This window comes from Papio anubis, chromosome 10 (assembly GCF_008728515.1).
Source record: "Papio anubis isolate 15944 chromosome 10, Panubis1.0, whole genome shotgun sequence".
NCBI classification, from domain to species: Eukaryota; Metazoa; Chordata; class Mammalia; order Primates; family Cercopithecidae; genus Papio; species Papio anubis.
Genome location: NC_044985.1, coordinates 92199879 through 92220716, shown reverse-complemented (window position 1 = coordinate 92220716; position 20838 = coordinate 92199879). Strand labels below are relative to the sequence as shown.

The 20838-nt window shown below is 37.5% G+C and overlaps 1 protein-coding gene across 24 annotated transcripts in view; it reads right to left on the bottom strand.

Moving 5' to 3' along the window:
• PIKFYVE (phosphoinositide kinase, FYVE-type zinc finger containing) overlaps window positions 1-20838 on the bottom strand; it is a 92469-nt gene that overhangs the window by 63314 nt on the left and 8317 nt on the right. For 9 of the 24 annotated variants that reach the window (XR_002516257.2, XR_002516258.2, XM_009182912.4 and 6 more), the window contains exons 4-8: window positions 20691-20726; window positions 17916-18034; window positions 17039-17210; window positions 8812-9019; window positions 5942-6031 (exon numbers count right to left, since the gene is read on the bottom strand). Coding sequence is in view for 19 of the 24 variants with exons in the window: in XM_009182912.4 (XP_009181176.2) it covers window positions 5942-6031; window positions 8812-9019; window positions 17039-17210; window positions 17916-18034; window positions 20691-20726 (625 nt within the window). In the remaining 5 variants the exon portion in view is untranslated. Of the gene's footprint in view, window positions 1-5941; window positions 6032-8811; window positions 9020-17038; window positions 17211-17915; window positions 18035-20690; window positions 20727-20838 lie in introns of those variants that run through there. The other 15 variants (XM_009182930.3, XM_009182925.4, XM_009182927.4 and 12 more) reach the window with 8 other exon arrangements.

The following is a 20838-nucleotide window of genomic DNA, read 5'->3' as shown; positions in this document are numbered from 1 at the left end:
GCTGGAGTTATATCAGAGCTTAACCTACCCAGGGAGAAGGAAATCCCCAACCGCAGCCCCTTCTAGCCTTCCACATGGGGGAAGAAAAATCCCCAACTCCAGCCCCCGCCAGCCATTCTGTCTCACCTAAAGGGGGAAAAAAAAAAAAAAAAACCAGAATCCCTGATAAAGTTTACAGTTCAGGGGCACAGGCTCACTTGTGAGAATGACTCACTGAACTAGAGACCACTTCACCTCCCCTTCACATCCTATCACTACATCACTAAAGGCCTATTTACCATAGTTCCTTTTACCCAGTACATATGTCCACCTTTCAACAAAAAATCACAAGGCATAATGAAAGCCAAAAAACACAGTTCAAAGACACTGAACAAGCATCCAAAACAGGCTCAACATGAATGTGGGAATTATCAGTCTAGGAATTGTTTTTAAACTATAATTCATATGTTAAGGGTGTTAATGGGAAAAGTAAACAACAGGCAAGAACAGATAGATAATGTAAGCAGAGAGATGGATATCCTAAGAAAGAAACAAAAAGGAAATGCAAGAGATCAAAAACACCATAACAATAAAGAAGAGTGCCTTTGATGGGCTCTTAGTAGACTAGACAGAGGTAAGGAAAGAATCTTTGAACTTGAGGCTATCTCAAGGGAAACTGCCAAAACTGAAAAGAAATAGAAAAAAGATCCAAGAACTGTGGGACAGCTAAAAAAAGTATAATATAAATGTAATAGGAATACCAAAAAAAAAAAAGAAGAAAGAGAGAAAGGAACACAAGCAGTATTTGAAGCCATAATCACTGAGAATTTCCCCCAAATTAATGTCAGATGCCAAGCCACAGGTCCAGGAAGCTCAGAGAACACAAGCGTGGATAAATGGCAAAAAACTGCACTTAAGCAAAACTAAGAGTATTCAAATGGCAGAAAGTCAAAAATAAGGAAAAAGATCTTGAAAAAACCACCTTAAAGACCAAGTGTGGTGGCTCACACCTGTAATCCCTGCACTTTCGGAAGCCAAAGCAAGAGGATCACTTGAGGCCAGGAGTTTGAGACCAGCCTGGGTAACACAGCAAGACCCCACCTCTATTTAAAGAAAAAAAAGAAACCTTACCTATAGAGGATCAAAGATAACAAATACATCTGACTTCTCCTCAGAAGCCATGCAAGCAAAAACAATGAAGTGAAATATTTAAGACGTTGAGAGAAAAAAGCTGCCAACCTAGAATTCTGCACCTGATGATACCCTTCACAAGTGAAGGAGAAGTAAAGCCTTTCTTAGACAAACAAAAACTAAGGGAAATTTTTGCCGGTAGACCTGCCTTGCAAAAAATGCTGAAAAGGCAGAGAGAGGGAATATGATATAGGTGAGAAACTTAGATCTATTAATACACAAAGAAAAGCATCAAAGAAGGAATAAGTTAAAGTAAAAACTTTTCTTTTTCTTACTGTTAGTTGATGTAACAGATAACTATTTCTTCAAAATAATAGCAACAATGTATTCAATTATGTATATATGCATGCTTATATGTAAGTGAAATGAATGCCAATGATACAACAGATGGGAGGGAAAAATTGGGAGTATTTTATTATAAGGTATTTGCATTACCTGTGAAGTTGTATAGTATTATTTCAAAGTAAATGTGGATTAGTTGTAAGTTACATTGCAAACTCTAGGGCAATCACTAAAAAAAGTAAAAATAATATAACTGCTATCTTTTAAAAAGGAGAGAAAATGGAATAACATAAAATAATTAATACATAAAGGTGGAAAAGGTACAGAAGACAAAAACAGGAAGAACGAACAAGAACAACAAGTAGAAAACAGTAACGAATACGGCAGATATTACTCTAACTATATCAGTAATCACCTTAAATATCAATAGTCTAAATACACCAACTAAAAGACAGAGATGGTTAGAATGGATCAAAACATAAGATCCAAAAATACAAAAATACATTGTCTACAATAAACCTAATTTAAATACAAAGACACATACAGATTAAAAAATAAGTAAACGGTCAAAATGTCACTATTTACCCCACAAATATGTACAATTATTATGTGTCAATTTTAAAAATTAATTTCTAAAATTTTAAATGAAATCAAAACAGGATACATGAAAAAAAGTAAATAGATGGAAAAAGATATACCATGTTAACGCTAATTTTAAAAAAAGAGCAGGAGTAACTATATTAATTTTCAGACAGAAAAGACTTCAGAGCAATCAAAGATAAAAAGGGAAATTACATAATGATAAAGAAATCAATACTCCAAAAGACAGAACAATCCTTAATATGCATGCTTGCTCCTAACAGAGTACCAAAATGTATGAGGCAAAAACTGATAGAACTGCAGGAGAAATAGATGAATTCATTATTATAGCTGGAGACTTTAATCCCTCTATCAGAGATGGACACATCCAGCAGAGAGAAAATCAGTAAGAACATGGCTGAACTCAACAACACCATTAATCAGGTGGATATAATGGACATCTTATAGACTGCTTAATTCAACAACAGAATACACATTCCTCTCAAGTCACATGGAACATTCACCAAAACAGACCACATTCTGGGCCATAAAACACACCATAACAAATTTAAAAGAGTAGAAATCATACAATGTCTGCCTTCAACAACCAAAATGAAATCAAACTAGAAATCATTAACAGAAGGACAGCTACAAAATCCCAAAATCCTTGGAGATGAAACAACACACTTGTAAAAAAAATACATGAGTCAAAGAAGAATATTAAGAAAAATTTTTAAGTATTTGTAACAAAATGAAAATGAAAATACAACTTATCTAAATTCGTGGAATGCAATGAAAGCAGTGCTTAGCGGGAAATTCATAGCACAAAGTACATACGTTTAAAAAGAAGATCTAAAATCAATCATCTAAGCTTCCACCTTAGGGAACAAAGGGGTTAAAAAGCATATTAAATCCAAAGTAAGCACAAGAAAAATAATAATAAAGATTAGAGAAGAAACCAATAGAGAAAATCAACAAAGCCAAAGCTGGTTCTTTGAAACGATCAATAAAATCAGTAAGTATCCAGCCAGGCTAAGAAAAAAAAGGGAGAAAACACAAAGTACTAATATCAGAAATGAAAATCGAAATAGACCTATTTCTCTTAAAGAAATTGAATCAATAACTGGTTACTTTCCAAAACAGAAAGCACCAGGCTCAGATGCATTCACTGGTGAATTCCACCAAACATTTAAGAAATAAATTATGTCAATTCTCCACAAAATTTTCCTGAAAATAGAATCAGGGGGAATACTTTCTAACTCAGTCTATGAGGCCAGGATTTCCCTAATACCAAAACCAGACAAAGACATGACAAGAAAAGGAAACCACAAACTATTATCCTCAACAAAACAGTAACAAATCCAATCCAACAATGTATAAAAAACTATATACACCACAACCAAATGGAATTTATCCCAGGTAGGCAAGGTTGGTTCAACATTCAAAAATCAATTAATATAACCCATCACATCAACAAGTTACAGAAGAATAACTACATAATCATATCATTGATACGGAAAAAGCATTTGACAAAATCCAACACACCTTCATTATAAAAACTCAGTAAACCAGGAATAGAGGAAACTTCCCCAACATGATAAAAAATATCTACAAAAAACAACACACTGCTAACATCATACTTAATGGTGAGAAACTCAAAAGTTTTCCCACTAAGATCATGAACAAGGAAAGGATGTCCCCTCTCACTACTCCTTTTCAACATTGAATTAGAAGTCTTAGCTAACAAAATAAGACAGGAAAAGGAAATAAAAGGTACACTGGGAAGGAAGAAACAAAACTTTGTTCACAGATGACAAGACTGTTTATATAGAAAATCCAAAAGAACTAACAAACTCCTGAAATTAATAAGTGATTATAGCAAGGTGGCAGCATACAAGATTAATACACAAAAGTCAATCACATGAGATAATACTACACACCCATTAAAACTGCCAAAATCCAAAACTGACAACACCAAATGTGATGAGGATGTGAAACAATAGGAACTCTCATTCATTGCTGGTAGGAATGCAAAATGGTAAAGCCACTTTGGAAAAAAGTCTAGCAGTGTCTTACAAAATGAAACATAATCTTACCATAGGACTCAGCAATCATGCTCCTTGGTATTTATCCATATGAATTGAAAATTACACCCACAAAAAAACCTATACTCAGATGTCGTAACAGCCTTGCTCATAACTGATAAAACTTAGAAGTAATCAAGATGTCCTTCAGTAGGTGAGCAGATACATAAACTATAGTGTATCCAGACAATGGGATATTATTCATCACTAAAAAGAAATGAGCTATCAAGCTATGCAAAGACATAAAGAAAACTTAAATGCATATTACTAGGTAAAAGAAGCCTATCTGAAAAGTCTACACACTGTGAAATTCCAACTATATGGCATTCTGGGAAAAGTAAACCTATGGAGACAGTAAAAAAGATTAATGATTGTCATGGGTTAGGGAGAGTAAGGGATAAATAGGAGGAGACCAGTAGACTTTTCGGGCAGAGGAACTATTTTGTAGGATACAACAATGACAGATGTATGTCATTATACATTTGTCCAAATCCATAGAATATTCAACACCAAGAGTGAATTCTAATGTTAACTATGAACTTTTAGATGATAATCATGTGTCAAAGCAGGTTCACTGATTACAATATGCCACTCCGGTGCAGGACACTGATAGTCATGAAGACTGCGCATGTGTGGGGACAGGGGCTACAGGGGAACTCTCTGTACTTTCAGCTCATTTTTTTCTATGAACCTTAAAACTACTATAAAAAATAACAAAAAAAAAAAAAGGATAATGATGTAACTTACTCTCAAATGGTTCAGAAAATATGCACATATGCATATACAATATAAAAAATGATGGCCAGGTGCAGTGGCTCACACCTGTAATCCCGGCACTTTGGGAGTCCAACGTGGGAAGATCGTTTGAGGTCAGAAGTTCAAGACCACTCTAGATAACAAAGTGAAAACCCATCTCTATATTTTATTAAAAAATAATAGGCTGCGCGCAGTGGCTCATGCCTGTAATCCCAACACTTTGGGAGGCCAAGGCGTGCAGATCACGAGGTCAGGAGATCAAGACTATCCTGGCTAACATAGTGAAACTCCATCTCTACTAAAAATAAAAAAGAATTAGGTGGGCATGGTGGCAGGCACCTGTAGTCCCAGCAACTGGGGAGGCTGAAGCAGGAGAACGGCATGAACCCGGGAGGCGGAGCTTACAGTGAGCTGATCAAGACTCCGTCTCAAAAAATAATAATAATAATAACAATAAGAAGATAAAAATTAAAAAAAGAAAAATGAGAAAGCAAAGGGACAAAATATAAATTATCAAATCTTAATGAAGAATATATGAAGATACATTTTTCTATTCTCGCAACTTTTCTGCATGTTTGACATTTTTTCAAAGCAATTAAAAATTAACAACAAAAAATGTAAAACTCTCCAACAGCTTCCCATCTCACTCAGAGTAAATGACAAAGTCCTTAAAATTAACTCTAAGACTGCTCTATTCCATTACCATAGGAATGTTATTCCTTGCCAGGTGTATTTCCTTTCAGGAATTTGTTATTCCTGTTTTCTTGGGACACTCCTCCACAAAATGTCCACATGGCTCATTCCCTCACATCCTTCACGTCTTATTTAACTAGAAGAGAAAGAATGGTATAGGTTCCAAACCCAGAAGCCAGTGGAGAATATTGGAAAGAGGAGTCACTGAGAGAATGGAAACAAGAGCTGAATAGCAAAAAGAAAATGATAGTTTAATTCAGTTTTTAGAGCTAAGAAAGTATATGACAATCAATCCCACCCTTTTTATCCATTTGTTCTTCTTATTAACATGAAAAGAAATAAACATCACAGCACAGTGTTTTCATTCATCAGTTTACCTATTTCGAGCAGGAGATTTCCCAGCATCCTCTTGCACAGATACAAGTCTTGTTGAAAGAGGAGTATTTGAGGAATCTGGATGAATCAAACTATAAACAAAATAGGAAAATACTGAAATAATTCAGGACAGTAAAAGCGAATTTCAATGAGGCACTTTAACATTAAAAGCAGATTGAATCTTTTTCCCTGCAATAATGACATTATGGATCATTGTTTGTTCTTCCTTTAATTAGGGTGTAAACGGTATGAGTAATAGTTTTTGCAGTGCATGGCTTTTAAGAATATAAAATGCCAAAAGGACAATTTTTAAAAGTTTTTAAGTATATGGAATGTAAATAAAATTACTTGGATGGGTGCTTTCAAAACTTCTAACATTATAAATACAAGATGAAAGTGATTTTGGAGGGAAATCTGAGTTCAAATATTTTATTCTCAGTCCCCATACCCCACTAGAATAGCAACATAGAGTCAGACAAACCTAGGTCCAAGTGTAGGCTCTACCTCTTACTAGCTGCGTAACCTTGTGTTCATTACTTAATCTCACTAAACCTCAGCATCCACATCTGTCGAAAGGAGAAAATAGTGCCTGCCACAGAGATATGCTGACTAAAAGAGAATGAACATTAAGCAATTAGCACAGAACCTAAAATTTAACTATCATTCTACCTTTGACATCTATTGTACATCTCTCAAGAAGCTTTCTTACCTGATTTGTTTTGTCAAATCACATCTGCCAATTACGACAGAGCCAGTCACAACTAAAAAGCATTACTAACTAAAGTAAACAAAAACTAAAAAATCTCTATACTTTGTATTAATTAAACATAGAATCAATGTTTAAAATTTATAAGATATATGTAAGGTATAAAAAATCACAATGCCATAAACACCAAAGTATTCATCAAGCAATGTAAGAAAAGGCTGGGCATGGTGGCTCATGCCTATAACACCAGCACTCTGGGAGGCGAGCAAATCACTGCAGCCTATGAATTCGAGACCAGCCTGGCCAACATGGCGAACCCCATCTCCACTGAAAATACAAAACTTAGCTGGGCATGGTGGCACAGGCCTGTAATCCCAGCTATTTGGAAGACTGAGACACAAGAATCACTTGAACATGGGAGGTGGAGGTTGCAGTGAGCCAAGATCACGCCACTGCACTCCAGCCTGGGTGACACAGCAAGACTCCATCTCAAAATAAACAAATAAAAACTAATGTAAGAAAAAGAAACTCCAGCCAGGCGCAGTGGCTCACACCTGTAATCCCAGCACTTTGGGAGGCCGAGGCAGGTGGATCACCTGAGGTCAGGAGTTCAAGACCAGCCTGGCCAACATGGTGAAACCCCATCTCTACTAAAAATAGAAAAAATTAGCCAGGCATGGTGGCGGGCGCCTGTAATCCCAGCTACTTGGGAGGCTGAGGCAGGAGAATCGCTTGAACCCGGGAAAAGGAGGTTGCAGTGAGCCAAGATTGTGCCATTGGACTCCAGCCTGGGCAACAAGAGCAAAAAAAACTCCATCTCAAAAAAAAAAAAAAAAGAAAGAAAGAAAGAAAGAAAGAAAAGAAAAAGAAAGAGTACACTACCACTGACTGTGAAATTCCCTTACTCAGTCCTAACCCCTTCCCTTCCCTCAGTGAAACCACTGTTACAACTTTCGTATCTATCGTTGTCTTTCTTTTCTTTAAGTTTTACCACATTTCAGTCCCTAGACAGTGTACTAGTTGTGCGTATTTTTAAATTTTATATAAATTAAATTTTACTGGTTACATGATTAGATGATTTTCTTTTCTACTCCACTTTATGTCCCTGAGATTCATGCATATTGAACGTAGCTGTAATTAATTCATTTTTTACTTCTATTTAAATTCATTACATATTAATTTCTCAATTCCTTAAGGGGTAACTGAGAAATTAACTTATCAGAGAGATATTAGTTAAAACTATAAGCTCTTTGAAATGACCACATTTGGTATTATGCTTAACAAAGTAATTCAGCTAAAGAAAATAATCAGAGGCCAGGTGCAGTGGCTCATGCCTCTAACCTCAGCAGTTTGGGAAGCTGAGGTGGGAGGATCGCTTGAAATCAGGAGTTCAAGATCAGCCTGGTCAATATGGCAAGACCCCGTCTCTTTAAAAAAAAAAAAAAAATTAGCCAAGCACAGTGGTGTGCACCTGTTGTCCCAGCTACTCAGGAGGCTGCGGCAGTTGTCCCAGCTACTCGGGAGGCTGAGGTAGAAGGGATTCAAGGCTGCACTGAGCTATGATCACTCCACTACACTCTAGCCTGGGTGACAGAGCAAGGCCGTCTCAAAAATAATAACTAATAATTTTTAAAAATCAGAAACTGATGAAACTAAGATTCTAATTCAAACAATTCTAGGGAACTTCCAAGAGTTAGCACCCTCTACTACCAAGCAGCGCAGTATACTTAGAAAAAAACATGACGTAGCAGTGCAGTATACTTACAGAAAAACATGACATATTCCTTCAGAAGGAAAAAAAATCTAATTTCATTTGGAAATATGAATACATACTGTATGGGCATTCTTCTTCTCACAGAAGGCTACATTAGAAATTAATAATCTCAAGATTATATACATGCCATGCACTGTTTTTGGTGCCTGGGATAGAACAGTGACAAGAAAGGTGTAAAGTCTCCTCTCATGGAGCTTACATTCTAATTAGCCAATATCATCACTATCCATAAACATCTGCAACATTCTGGAGGCAAGCCAAAGAAAAAGGAGAACACAGTGAACTGACAGGAAATAATTCAAAGAAGGTAAGTGTTAACTGAAAGCACTCACAGGTAAAACAACTATCGGTATTTCTCAATTTTAAATAAAATTATATTTAAGGGACAATACCTTTGCCAGGCCAAATCATCCTCTAAAAATATGTTACGGCTGGCTTTCCTACTCCCAACAGGTGTTCGGGGTTCACTTGGATCAAGTACAGACACAGAGCAAGCAGAATCTGAAAGAGCATTCAAGTCTTCCCCAATAGAATTACTGTCTGTGGAATGAGCATAACTTAAGGCTATTTTTCTACAATATGTGCAAGCTCGGAGGTCTCCTAGGAGAAAGGAAAAAAAAAAAAAAAAAAAAAAAACAAGGAAAATGAAGGAAAAGATAGCAGTAACATATTGCTTAATATAACTTTTTTAACTCCTTGGGTCAACAGTTCATCTAATAACAGGGAAATGTCTTCAAGTACAGACTCTCAAAAAAAGACATTTTAAAAAGTGAAATAATTGTGTTAGCTCTATTATATGTATTTAAGGGCCATTTTGAATGCTGGCACTAAAAATAAAAAGTTAAAAGAAAAAAAACAGAGCCATCATTATGATAAATCCATCCAGGTGTCCAAACTACCGCAAACATTTATAATGAGTTTAAAATGTAATATACCAGGCCGGACGTGGTGGCTCAGGCCTGTAATCCCAACACTCTGGGAGGCTGAAGCAGGCGGATCACCTGAGGTCAGGAGTTCAAGACTAGCCTGGCCAACATGGTGAAACTCCATCTCTACTAAAAATACAAAAATTAGCCAGGCGTGGTAATGCATACCTGTAATCCCAGCTACTCAGGAGGCTAAGGCAAGAGAATCGCTTGAACCCAGGAGGTGGAGGTTGCAGTGAGCCAAGACTGTGCCATTGCACTCCAGCCTGGGCAACAAGAATGAAACTCCATCTCAAAATAAATTTAAAAAAATAAAATAAAATAAAATGTATATCCCAATGATACTAGACAATTTTGCTTAAAAGAGTATTTTTTTTCCAGGTTGTAAAAGTGACATAAGGGATCTAGGCCAGCCACAGTGGCTCACACCTATAATCCCAGCACTTTGGGGGGGCCAAGGCGGAAGGACTGCTTGAGGGCAGGAGTTCAAGAACAACCTGGCCACCATACCGAGACCCTGTTCTATAAAAATATAAACATACATAAAATAAAATTTTGAAAAAGAAATCTAACAATGACATGAGTTTCAAGGAATAACATTTTTTAATAGAATAAATAAACCAACACAAACGGAAACAACATATTTTCCACAGGCAAATTAATTAAGGAGGAAAATATTATTAAGGTCTTTATTGTGAAGCCCTGAAGAGTACCCTCCACAGAATTTCAAAAGCAAACTAATAGAAAATGGGCTTACATGCAGTATGATATATGAGTAAAAACTATACAAGAATTCTTATAAAAAAAGTTAGGGCCAGGCGCAGTGGCTCACTCCTATAATCCCAGCACTTTGGGAGGCTGAGACGGATAAATCACCGGAGGTCAGTAGTCCAAGACCAGCCTAGCCAACATGGTGAAACCCTGTCTCTACTAAAAATACAAAAATTAGCTAGGCATGGTGGTGGGCGCCTGTAATCCCAGCTACTCGGGAGGCTGCAGTGGGAGAATCGCTTGAACCTAGGAGGCAGAGGTTGCAGTGAGCTGAGACTGTGCCACTGCACTCCAGCCTGCACAACAAAAGCGAAACTCCGTCTGAAAAAAAAAAAAGGATAGAAATGAAATATTCTTGAGAGGACAAATAAGGTTAATATTTCTAAATACATATTTTTTGAGGGTGCAGACCTGTCCAAATGTAAGTTTTCATTTCTACCCTATTTTTCTATAACATTGTTTTGAGTGATTCTATAACATTTTAGATATTAAAAAAGGAGGTAAATTAATTAAATCTTACTAAATAACATGTTGTTTAATAATTCTACCTAAAATTTTCCCACTAATAATAGAAAATTAAAGTGATACAAAATAAAAAACTTCTAAAAGTTAACTGTATCGTGTTTTCACCATAACCACTACCAAAATGGCCTTTTACTTTTTCATTTTAAGACTACTATTATATAGTACTCAGTTTTATTAAATTATGCACGGAGGCCAGGCATGGTGGCACGCACCCGTAATCCCAACACTTTGGGAGGCCAAGGCAGGCAGACTGCTTGAGCACAGGAGTTTGAGATCAGCCTAGGCAACATGGTAAGACCCCACATCAATAAAAAATACAAAAACTAGCCAGGGCATGGTGGCATGCACCCTGTAGTCCAAGCTACTTGGGAGGCTGAGAGGTGCGAGGATTGCTTGAGCCCAGGAAGCTGAGGCTGCAGTGAGCTGTGATCGTGCCACTGCACTCCAGCTTCGGCAGCAGAGCGAGACTCGGTCTCCAAAAAAAAAAAAAAAAACAAAAGAAGTGAAAATTACTCCCTGCAGAAGAAAGACTTTCAATTTACTACAACAAAGACTTCATTTGTTTCTTACACTATAAAGGAAATCTCCCCTAACCAGTCAGCTATTAGAACTAAAATTGTCAAATCAATAAACAGAGCCAAGCCTAATCCGAAAAGTTTTCATTTCATGAAGAACTTTCATCAGCAAGAGCCTATTAAGCGCATGCCTATATGGTGTGATGGGAATACAAAGACTGATGAGATACAGTCCTGCCATTAAAAAACTCATAGTCCACTGGAGGCAACACACATATAATCAAAAAGCTGCATGACAGATGCAGATACTATTGCTACTACCATCAATAACAATAGTTTACTGTTCATTAATCCCTTTCCATGTACTAGACATTTTTCTAGGTATTAACATTTATTCAGTGTCACAATGTATAATTGTGCCTAGCATATATTATGGCAGGGGTCCCCAACCCCAGAGCCATGTACTGCTCCCCATCCATAGCCTGTTCGGAAGCAAGCCGCACAGCAGGAGGTGAGTGGTGAGCAAGCAGCACACAAGCCATACACAAACAAGCATTACCTCCCGAGCTCCACCTCCTGTCACATCAGCGGTGGCATTAGATTCCTATAGAAGCGTGAACCCTACAGTGAACTGAGCATGTGAGGGATCTAGGATGAAACGTTCCTTACGAGAATCTAATGCCTGATTATCTAAGGCGGAATAGTTTCATCTCAAAACCATCCCCCATCCCCTACGCCAGTCCATGGAAAGACTGTCTTCCACAAAAGCGGTCCCTGGTGCCAAAAATGTTGGAGACCCCTATATTATCCCATTTGTGATTAACCTTATGTGTCAACTTGGCTAAATTAGTTGTTTGGTCAAGCTGAGGTGCTGTGAAGGTTATTTTTTTTGGATGTGATTAATATTTACAATCAGCTGACTTTAAGTAAAGCAGACTGTCCTCTAGAATGTGAGTAGGTCTCATCTAATCATTTGAAGTCCTTAAGGACAAAGACTAAAGTTTTCAGAAGAAAAAGAAATTCTGTCTCAACACAGCAAGATAGAAATCCTGTAGGAGTTTCCAGCCTACTGGTTTGCCCTGAGAATTTCAGACTTGCCAGTCCTCAAAATAACTTGACCGATTGTTAAACATAAATTTCTCTCTATATTAAGTGTGTGTTTGTGTATCCTACTGGTTCTGTTTCTCTGGAGAACCCTAACACATATTTTGGCACCAAGAATGGCTTTAGAGCAACAGAATCTTAAGGATAAGTTTTCTGAATTGGTTCTTACATTTCTGGAATTGGTTCTCTAAGCTGATTAGATTTAAAGGCACTAATGACTCTATTTCCAGTAGTAAAGAGAACACTGATAGTCCATTGTGTAATGTGGCAACAAAGACATGCAAAATATCACCTATAGATACTCCTAATCAAACATTAATACTTATAAAAGGCAAAGTGCTGGGTGACCAAGTATTTAATACCTTAGAACGGTTTTGTCAAGCTAACAAGTATAATGACATGGGCTGGATCCTCCTAACTGCATTAGACAAAAGTAAAAAAAGAAATGGATTACCTTAGGGATTCGAATTCCCAGCTGAAGAACTGCATAAATTATCTGAAAGTTTCTAGGTCTTCCTTGAAAGAAATCCTTACCTCCTGCAGTTTCAGTGCTAAGACTGCTAAAAATCAAATGACACACTCATCCTGCAAATGGCTGAACTGAAACACAAACTGAATCACCAACCTTGAAGTTTGTCTGCTATTAAAGTGACGGCATTGAATGGGAAGGGATGGAAATATATAGGAAGATCCTGATGAAGCTGGGGATACTAAACACCAAAATTCTGAGTCTTCTTTGCCAGCAGAAGCAGTCTTTCCAGCTCATTTGAGGAGATTAACCTGGCTTTGATCAGACAGTCTGTAATGACCTCCCCTGAGTTAGTTGCCTTGCAAGACACTACTAATTTTACTCAGGATCTACTCCTACTACTCCTCTTTGCTACCAGACCTATAAAGAAACTCAAGCTCAGGCAGACCCTGAAAGGTGAGATACAAACTGTGACCCATGAGAAGGTGCACTGCACTCCAGAAGAACTACATGATTTTTCCAATTTATACAGATAAAAGGCAAGGAAATACATGTGGGAATGGATAATGAAGGTATGGGATAACAGTGGAAAGAACAGTAAAGTTGGATCAAGCTGAATTTACTGATATGGGCCCACTAAGCAGATTCTATATTTATTGTCGCAGCTCAAGGGGTTAAAAGGGTCTCCAACAGTCTGTTTAGATGACTGGCTGAAACACAGACCAAAAGGTGGCTTACACTAAATGGGGTTGAAATGTCAGAAATGCCCTATTATATTATAGAGGAAGGCATCTAAAGGTTAGGGGAGATTGAAACATTAAAAGTAGTTTTACCATGTAAGACTTGCTGACTCACCCAAGGAGGACATACCTTTCAACCACGACTATGAGAAATAAATTTGTGAGGGGAGGCCCAGCATCCTTAAAGAGCTTTGTGGTTGCTCTTCTTTGTAGATCAGAAATTACAAAAGGAACTACTGCTACTGGGTCAGGAAACCTAAATGCAATGGGGATCACTGGATCCCAGGGTGGCAGGGCCAATAGGCAGCACTTTAATCACCAAAGACAAGGTGGGCATGGTTACTGTAATAGACATCAGAATCAAAGCAGTAATCAGAATAGATTAAGAGATTTATGGCATTGGCTAGTTGATCATAATGTCTCCACAAGTGAAGTAGATGGCCAGTCAACAAAATTCTTACTTGATTTGTATAAGGGAAATAACTCTACATCAAGCAGCTGTAAGTCCAACTTGAATAATGAAAACAGAGTCATATGATCCTTCAATCAATTCCCAGACTTGAGCCATTTACCGATTTACCATTTACCGATGATCCAGAACTCTTCTTCAGAAGAAGAACCCCACTACACTGCCAGAAATGTACACTGTTAATCTTTCTACCAGCCATCCCCAAAGAGACCTATGCTTGTACCAAGGCAACTGGACACTGAGGAAAAGGAAATAATGAAATTTTTCAGGGGTTATTAGACACTCACTCTCAACTGACACTAATTTCAGGAGACCCAAAACATCACTCTGGTCTGCCTGTCAGAGTAGAGACTTACAGAGGTCAGGTGATCAGTGGAGCTTTAGCTCAGGTCTATCTCACTGTGAGTTTAGTGAGTCTCCAGACTCACTCTGTGGTTATTTCCCCAGTTCTAGAATATAGAGATAGAACAGACAACCAGGAGAATCCCTACATTTGTTCCCTGATCTGTATTTTGGTACTTCTGGCCTCCAGAACTACGAGACATACATTTCTGTTGTTCTAAGCCACTCAGCCTGTGGTACTTTGTTATGGCAGCCCTAGAAAGCTAACATACCAACCATATTAACAAGAAATGTTTTATCCTGAGGGCAATGGGAGCACTGAAAGAGTACTATGCAGGGAAATACCCTGACATGATCAAATTAGCATTTTACAAAGAATGCTGACTAGGATATGAAATATGAATTCGAGGTAGGGAGAAACTACAGGTAAAAAAAAAAAGGTCTTTTAAAAACTGTAATCATGGTCACTGTAGCCTTAGAGTACAATTTGAAGTCAGGAAATGTGATGCCTCCTGACTTGTTTTTTGCTTACAATTGTTTTGACTATTCAGGGTCTTTTTTGGTTCTATATGAATTTTAGAATAGTTTTTCTAATTCTATGAAAAATGGCATTGGTAGTTTCATAGGAATAGGCTACAGCAACAAAAACAGCATGGTACTGGTACAAAAACAGGCACATAAGCCAATGGAACAGAACAAAGAACCCAGAAATAAAACCACACACTTACAGACATTTGATCTTCAACAAAGTCAACAAAAATGAACAACAGGGAAAGGACTCCCTATTCAATAAATGGCACTGGGATAGCTGGCTAGCCATATGCAGAAGAATAAAACTGGCCCCTATGTTTCACCATATATGAAAATTAATTCAAGATGGATTAAAGATTTAAATGTAAGACCTCAAACTATGAAAGTCCTAGAGGAAAACCTATGAAGCAGGATTCTGGACATCAGCCTTGGGAAACAACTTATGACTAAGTCCTCAAAAGCAATTGCAACAAAAACAAAAATTGACATGTGGGACCTAATTAAACTACAGTGCTTCTGCACGGTGAAAGAAACTATCAACAGAGTAAACACACAAGCCACAGAAGAAGAGAATATACTTGCAAACTATGCATCTGACAAAGATCTAATATCCAGAATATATAAGAAACATAATTCAACAAGTAAAAAACAAATGACCCCATTAAAAATTGGGCAAAAGACATGAACAGACACTTCTTAAAAAAAGACCTACAAGCGGCCAACAAACATGAAAAAATGCAAAAATGCTCCACATCACTAATCATTAGTGAAATGTAAATCAAAACCACAATAAGATACCATCTCACATCAGTCAGAAGAGCTGTTATTAAACCGCCAAAAAACGAATGCTGGTAAAGCTGCAGAGAAAAGAGAACACTTATACACTGCTGATGTGAATGTAAGTTATTTCAGCCACTGTGGAAGATAGTTGGAAGATTTCTCAAAGAGCTTAAAACAGAACTACTACCATTCAACTCAGGAATCCCACTACTGGGTATATATCCAAAGGAGAATAAATAATTCTACCAAAAAGACACATGCACTCGTATGTTCATTGTAACACTTTTTATAATAGCAAAGACACAATCAACCTGGGTGCACCAATGGTGAAATGGATAAAGAAAATGTGGTATATATAGACTATGGAATACTATGCAGCCATTAAAAAAAAAAAAAATTATGTCCTTTGTAGCAGCATGGATGCAGCTGGAGGCCATTATCCAAAGTAAATTAACACAGGAACAGAAAACCAAAAGCCACAAGCTCTCACTTACAAGTGGGAGCTAAACACTGAGTACATAAGGACATAAAGATGGCAACAATAGACAAGGGGACTACTAGAGCAGGGAGGGAGGAAGACAAGCAAGATTTGAAAAACTAACTACTGGATACCATGCCCACTACCTGGGTGACAGGATCAATCATATGCAAAATCTCAGCATCACTAAATATACCCATGTAACAAACATGAATCTAAAATAAAAGTTGAAATTATCACCAAAAAAAAAAAAAAAAAAAGAAATACAAATAATTTTCAAACAAAAAAGCTGCTGTAAAAGCTAATGGGGTTCTTGATAGATAATGGGATTCTGAACTCTGTAGTAGTTTAGCTGTTAAAAATAATGAGCGGACAGAAAGATCTTCACAATAACAAAAATAACATGAGAGAGATGTCAGGAGTGTTCTTTTTCAGGTAATTTCTGCCTACCTTCCACTCCCAAATCACTATATAAATCAACACACTATTGTTCAGTTTTTTTCTCTTTCAACAAATAACTTAAATTTTCTGTACTGCTGAAATCTGACTATGCTCCTTATGGAAGAATCTGAGTATGGAAGAATGTGAGTAAGACACAATTCACTGCCAAAGCACAGTGTCATGTAACGTCAAGGAGGATCTGTACTTGGTAAAATGAAAACTCTCATTGTGATTTAAATTAGTAATCTACTCTAACGATCTTGTCTAATAAATTTTAATGTTCCTATAGTTTTTTTGCTAGCATCTACAATAAATACACTTTTACTCTGGTTATTTATGATAAGTCCCATCTACTCTATGATTCAATAGTAAAGTTCTTAAAAGCAAAGCTGTGTCTCCCTCACCTTTGTGTCCCCATGTCTTACACATAAAGCCCAAAATGAAAATTAGCTTAACACTATCCTGTATTATAAGTGTTTTATAGTTATGACCTTTAAAAATTGTAAACTGGCAATAAAATGCATTTACCTGTATAGCCCATAAATTTTCCAGGGATTTCTTGATTACAGCAACGACTGCAGAAAATCTGCCCACATAGTCGGCAATGGTGTCTGCGCCTAAAGGTTGTAAATTTCTCACTACAGTCATAGCACTCTTTACATTGGCTATCTGGCATCCAGTATTGTTTCAGGTCACTATCCTATAACAATAAAAATGTGTGAAGGCTTCTTGAAAATACTGATTATTAATAAGCAATGGCAAATGAAATCCTCAAAGCGTTCTTTTGCAGAAAACAAACTAATTCAAAAATTCATATGGGAATACAAAAGGTCAAAATAACCAAGACAATCTTGAAGAAGAACAAATTGAAGGACTTAATATTACCAGCCATCAAGACTTATTCTAATGCTACAATAATTTTAGACAGGGTACTGGTACAAGGATAGAAAAAAATAAAGGTATGGAACAGAAAAAGAGAGCCCTGACACACCCTCACACATATATGGACTTATGGTGAAATTTATAATGCAATCAGTGGAAGATGGTCATTTCAAAAACAATGGTACTATATCCAACTGGACATCCATGAGGAATAATGGAAGCCTGACCCCTATACTTGACAGAAATAATAAACCTTCTTGAAGAAACCATAGGAGAATATCTACTGCCCTGAACTAGATGAACACTTCTTAAACAGAACACAAAAAGCACTAAGCATAAAGGGAAGAAACTGATAAATTAGACTACAATAAAATTAAGAACTTATGTATAAAAATAGGGTGCTCACAGCTGGAGGAAGCACTAATTAAACCTTCTTTCAGTGGCATTAATGCCATTTTCATTAGGTATGGCATGATCCCCATAAGCGCTTAATAAGTAATCTTCCAAAGCCTCTAGACAGTACCTGGCTTTTCCCTTCCATGATTTCCTTGAGGCGTTTTAATACTGTGCTGAGGCTTCGAAGCTGAACAGCTGTACGAGGGTCATGACCTCCAAAGGTAGGTTCTGCTTTCCTTCTTGTGTCTGAGTTGGATTAAAAAAAAAAGCAACCTTGTTAACAGTCCCTAGTATCTATATACAACAAGGTATATATGTGATGGAAACTGCCTCTTATGGTTAGCATATAATTATGTTCTCCCATTCAGTTATATGAATTGAGAGTTAAAACAAGTCTTTACAAGGGTAAGAGGCTACTAGAAGTATTTCTTCTCATGTAAAATGCTCTTTTACAAACAAGTAAAGGCTACCTAAGACAAGCATTGTCTAAGACCATTGATGGTTTTCAGGCCTGAAATGGGAACATCACTTAAATGGTCCAAAATTCATTAATGACTTCTTAAGCCCTTTGGTCCAACCTATAATAAATGCTTGCTAGAAATTTAGCAGAAGAAAAAGCAATCAGGGAGGGTTAACTGAGCTTGTTCTCTAAAGTCAAACAGGTAAGCAGTAGGATCAAACAGTTCAGTTCTGTCTGCAGACCATATATCCAAAGTCTCATGCAGAAGATGGTCAGAAAGAAGTTTAATAGCTCAGCCTTCAAAGATTCTGACAGACTTCACAACATCCGGGATGGTAAATTTTGCCATGGTAAAACTTGACCTATGTCCAAGCATATTAAAACTGCCAGAAAATTGCTAAAACTCCAATCTTATCCCTCCCTGTCACTTCCCCAACCCTGCAGCTCCAAATTGGAAAGGATCATTTATACCTCACATAGCAATACTGAACCAAATCTATCACTAATAAGCCCAAATTCCAGCCTCATAGCCAAAATAGGATATGCCCACCAAAGCTGTCACCTATTATTTCCTTAATGTAGACCAAAGTTACAATTGAAGTTTCTGCCTATTTCTAGCAGTTACAAAACCTAAGGATGAAGCGAAGATAGTTTGACAAAAAGGATGAACATCCTATTAGCTTAAACCCATCAACCTGATAACCTATGGCAAAGTAAGCTGGAAAATACCCCACTGTGAATCTTCCTCAGATTCACCATTTGCTAGATAGGTGTTGTTTTGGCTGGGTGGGGAAAAAAAGAATTACAAAGAAATGAGAGGTTGGGATCTAAAGTTTACAAAGCATTTCCCAAGATTATGTAATCACTGAAGTAACTATCAAAATTGTACCTATTTTAGAAAACTCTGGAAACTTCTATCTTTCTATAAAGTTATATCTTAGTTTTAGCACATACCTCAGATGTGTTGCTACTGTATTAGAATAACTAAACTTGAGTCTCAAAACAAAAAGCAACTCTCCATGATATACAAGTTGAAAAAGGAGACAGATGAAGCTACTGGAAACATAATGGCTGTGCTCCTGAGCAGCAGGCAACAACTTGTTAAGTCCCTTGCATTTAGCCAATTAGGAATATAAGAAAGTATTAATAGCATCATCCACTGAAAAAGGATGAATGAGACCCTTCTTGGAACCAAGAGAATCACAGATGTTGGCTGAAGATGAAAGAGACCCAGAGAGAAAATCTGGTCTAGCTTTATGCCCTTAGGCAAATAGCCTTAGCTGCTTCTCTTGCAAAATGAACATTAGAAAATTAAATAACTTTCCTAAGGTCAGAAAGCTAGCAAATTGTAGAATTACAGCCCTTTTAATAGGGAAAAGAACGTGGCTGGCCAAACAACACCAGGCTTCTGAAGCTCAAATGCCTTCAAGATAGAATCAAATAATCAAGTAGACTTGAGAAAGAACAATAAAGAAACTAGACATTAAAGGCTCCACCTGGAGATATTAAAGTTCAAGTTGATCATAACACCAATGGCAAGGTTTGGCAGGCTGCCAATTTGTAACTCCTAAAAGATTACCTTCTAGTCTAACTTGATTTTAGGTAAAACAAATCCTACACTCAATTCAGCACGGGATTGAGTCAAAAGAGCTCCCTCAACAAAAAGAGTGTTGTTGTGGGTCAGACTCAAGAGCTAAGGAGAGTTTACTGAGGCTAAAAGTTAAAATAGAGATTATGTGGAACAAAAGGAGAGCTCCTTTCTCCCTCTCCCACTCTCCATCTTCTGATTCTTCCCTCCAAATGGCTGATGTAACCCTGGCTGAGGCTCACTGCCCTAGAAAACCTGTGCAGGTGATGCAGCCAGCTCTGTGCCAGTCCTTGGGTAGAAACTCTTCTTTTGCTTGGTTTATCTTTGCTCTGGCTGACCAAGTCTGAACTCACAATAAACTATCCTTCTGCCAACCACCATTACCTGGGGGAAGACCAGCCAGACCAGACGGGATCTGGTGTTCAGGGGCATCTAATTCCCAATGCTGCATCCCTTCCTCTCTACCATGCCACCTCCCACTTCCTTTCTTTTGTCACCTTGACTTGGGCAAACCACTCCACCAAGTTGAAAAATCTGACAGAAATAAAACATAAACCACCTCTCTTTCTCTAATCTCTCAATTCTGACACCAGTCCCCAGCCCATACTCATCAGAAGAGCATGAAAATGAAGGAGATGACTGTGTAGTAGACCAGAATGGAAAACAGACAGATGAGAGGAGCTCAGCTTATTCAGCCACACTGACAGTTTGCACCCCAACAAGGACAGAAGGCCAAGAGCAAGTGGCAGCCCACTAATGGAGTTGACAGAGTTCTGCAGCCAGAGGCATGCATATCACATTTCACTAGCATCCCAAGAACATATGCAAAATTCATTCACAAAGTGGAAACTAACCTGTGTTCTCCTGGGGATGTTGCAAACTGTTCTCTGCTGAAACCCAAGCAAGTAATTAATCAAAAAATAGTCAAGAGATCTGTGCCTTGCCTAAATTAAAGTTTAATGAGACGTTTAAGAATTTTTTCAGGTGCCAATAAATTCTTTC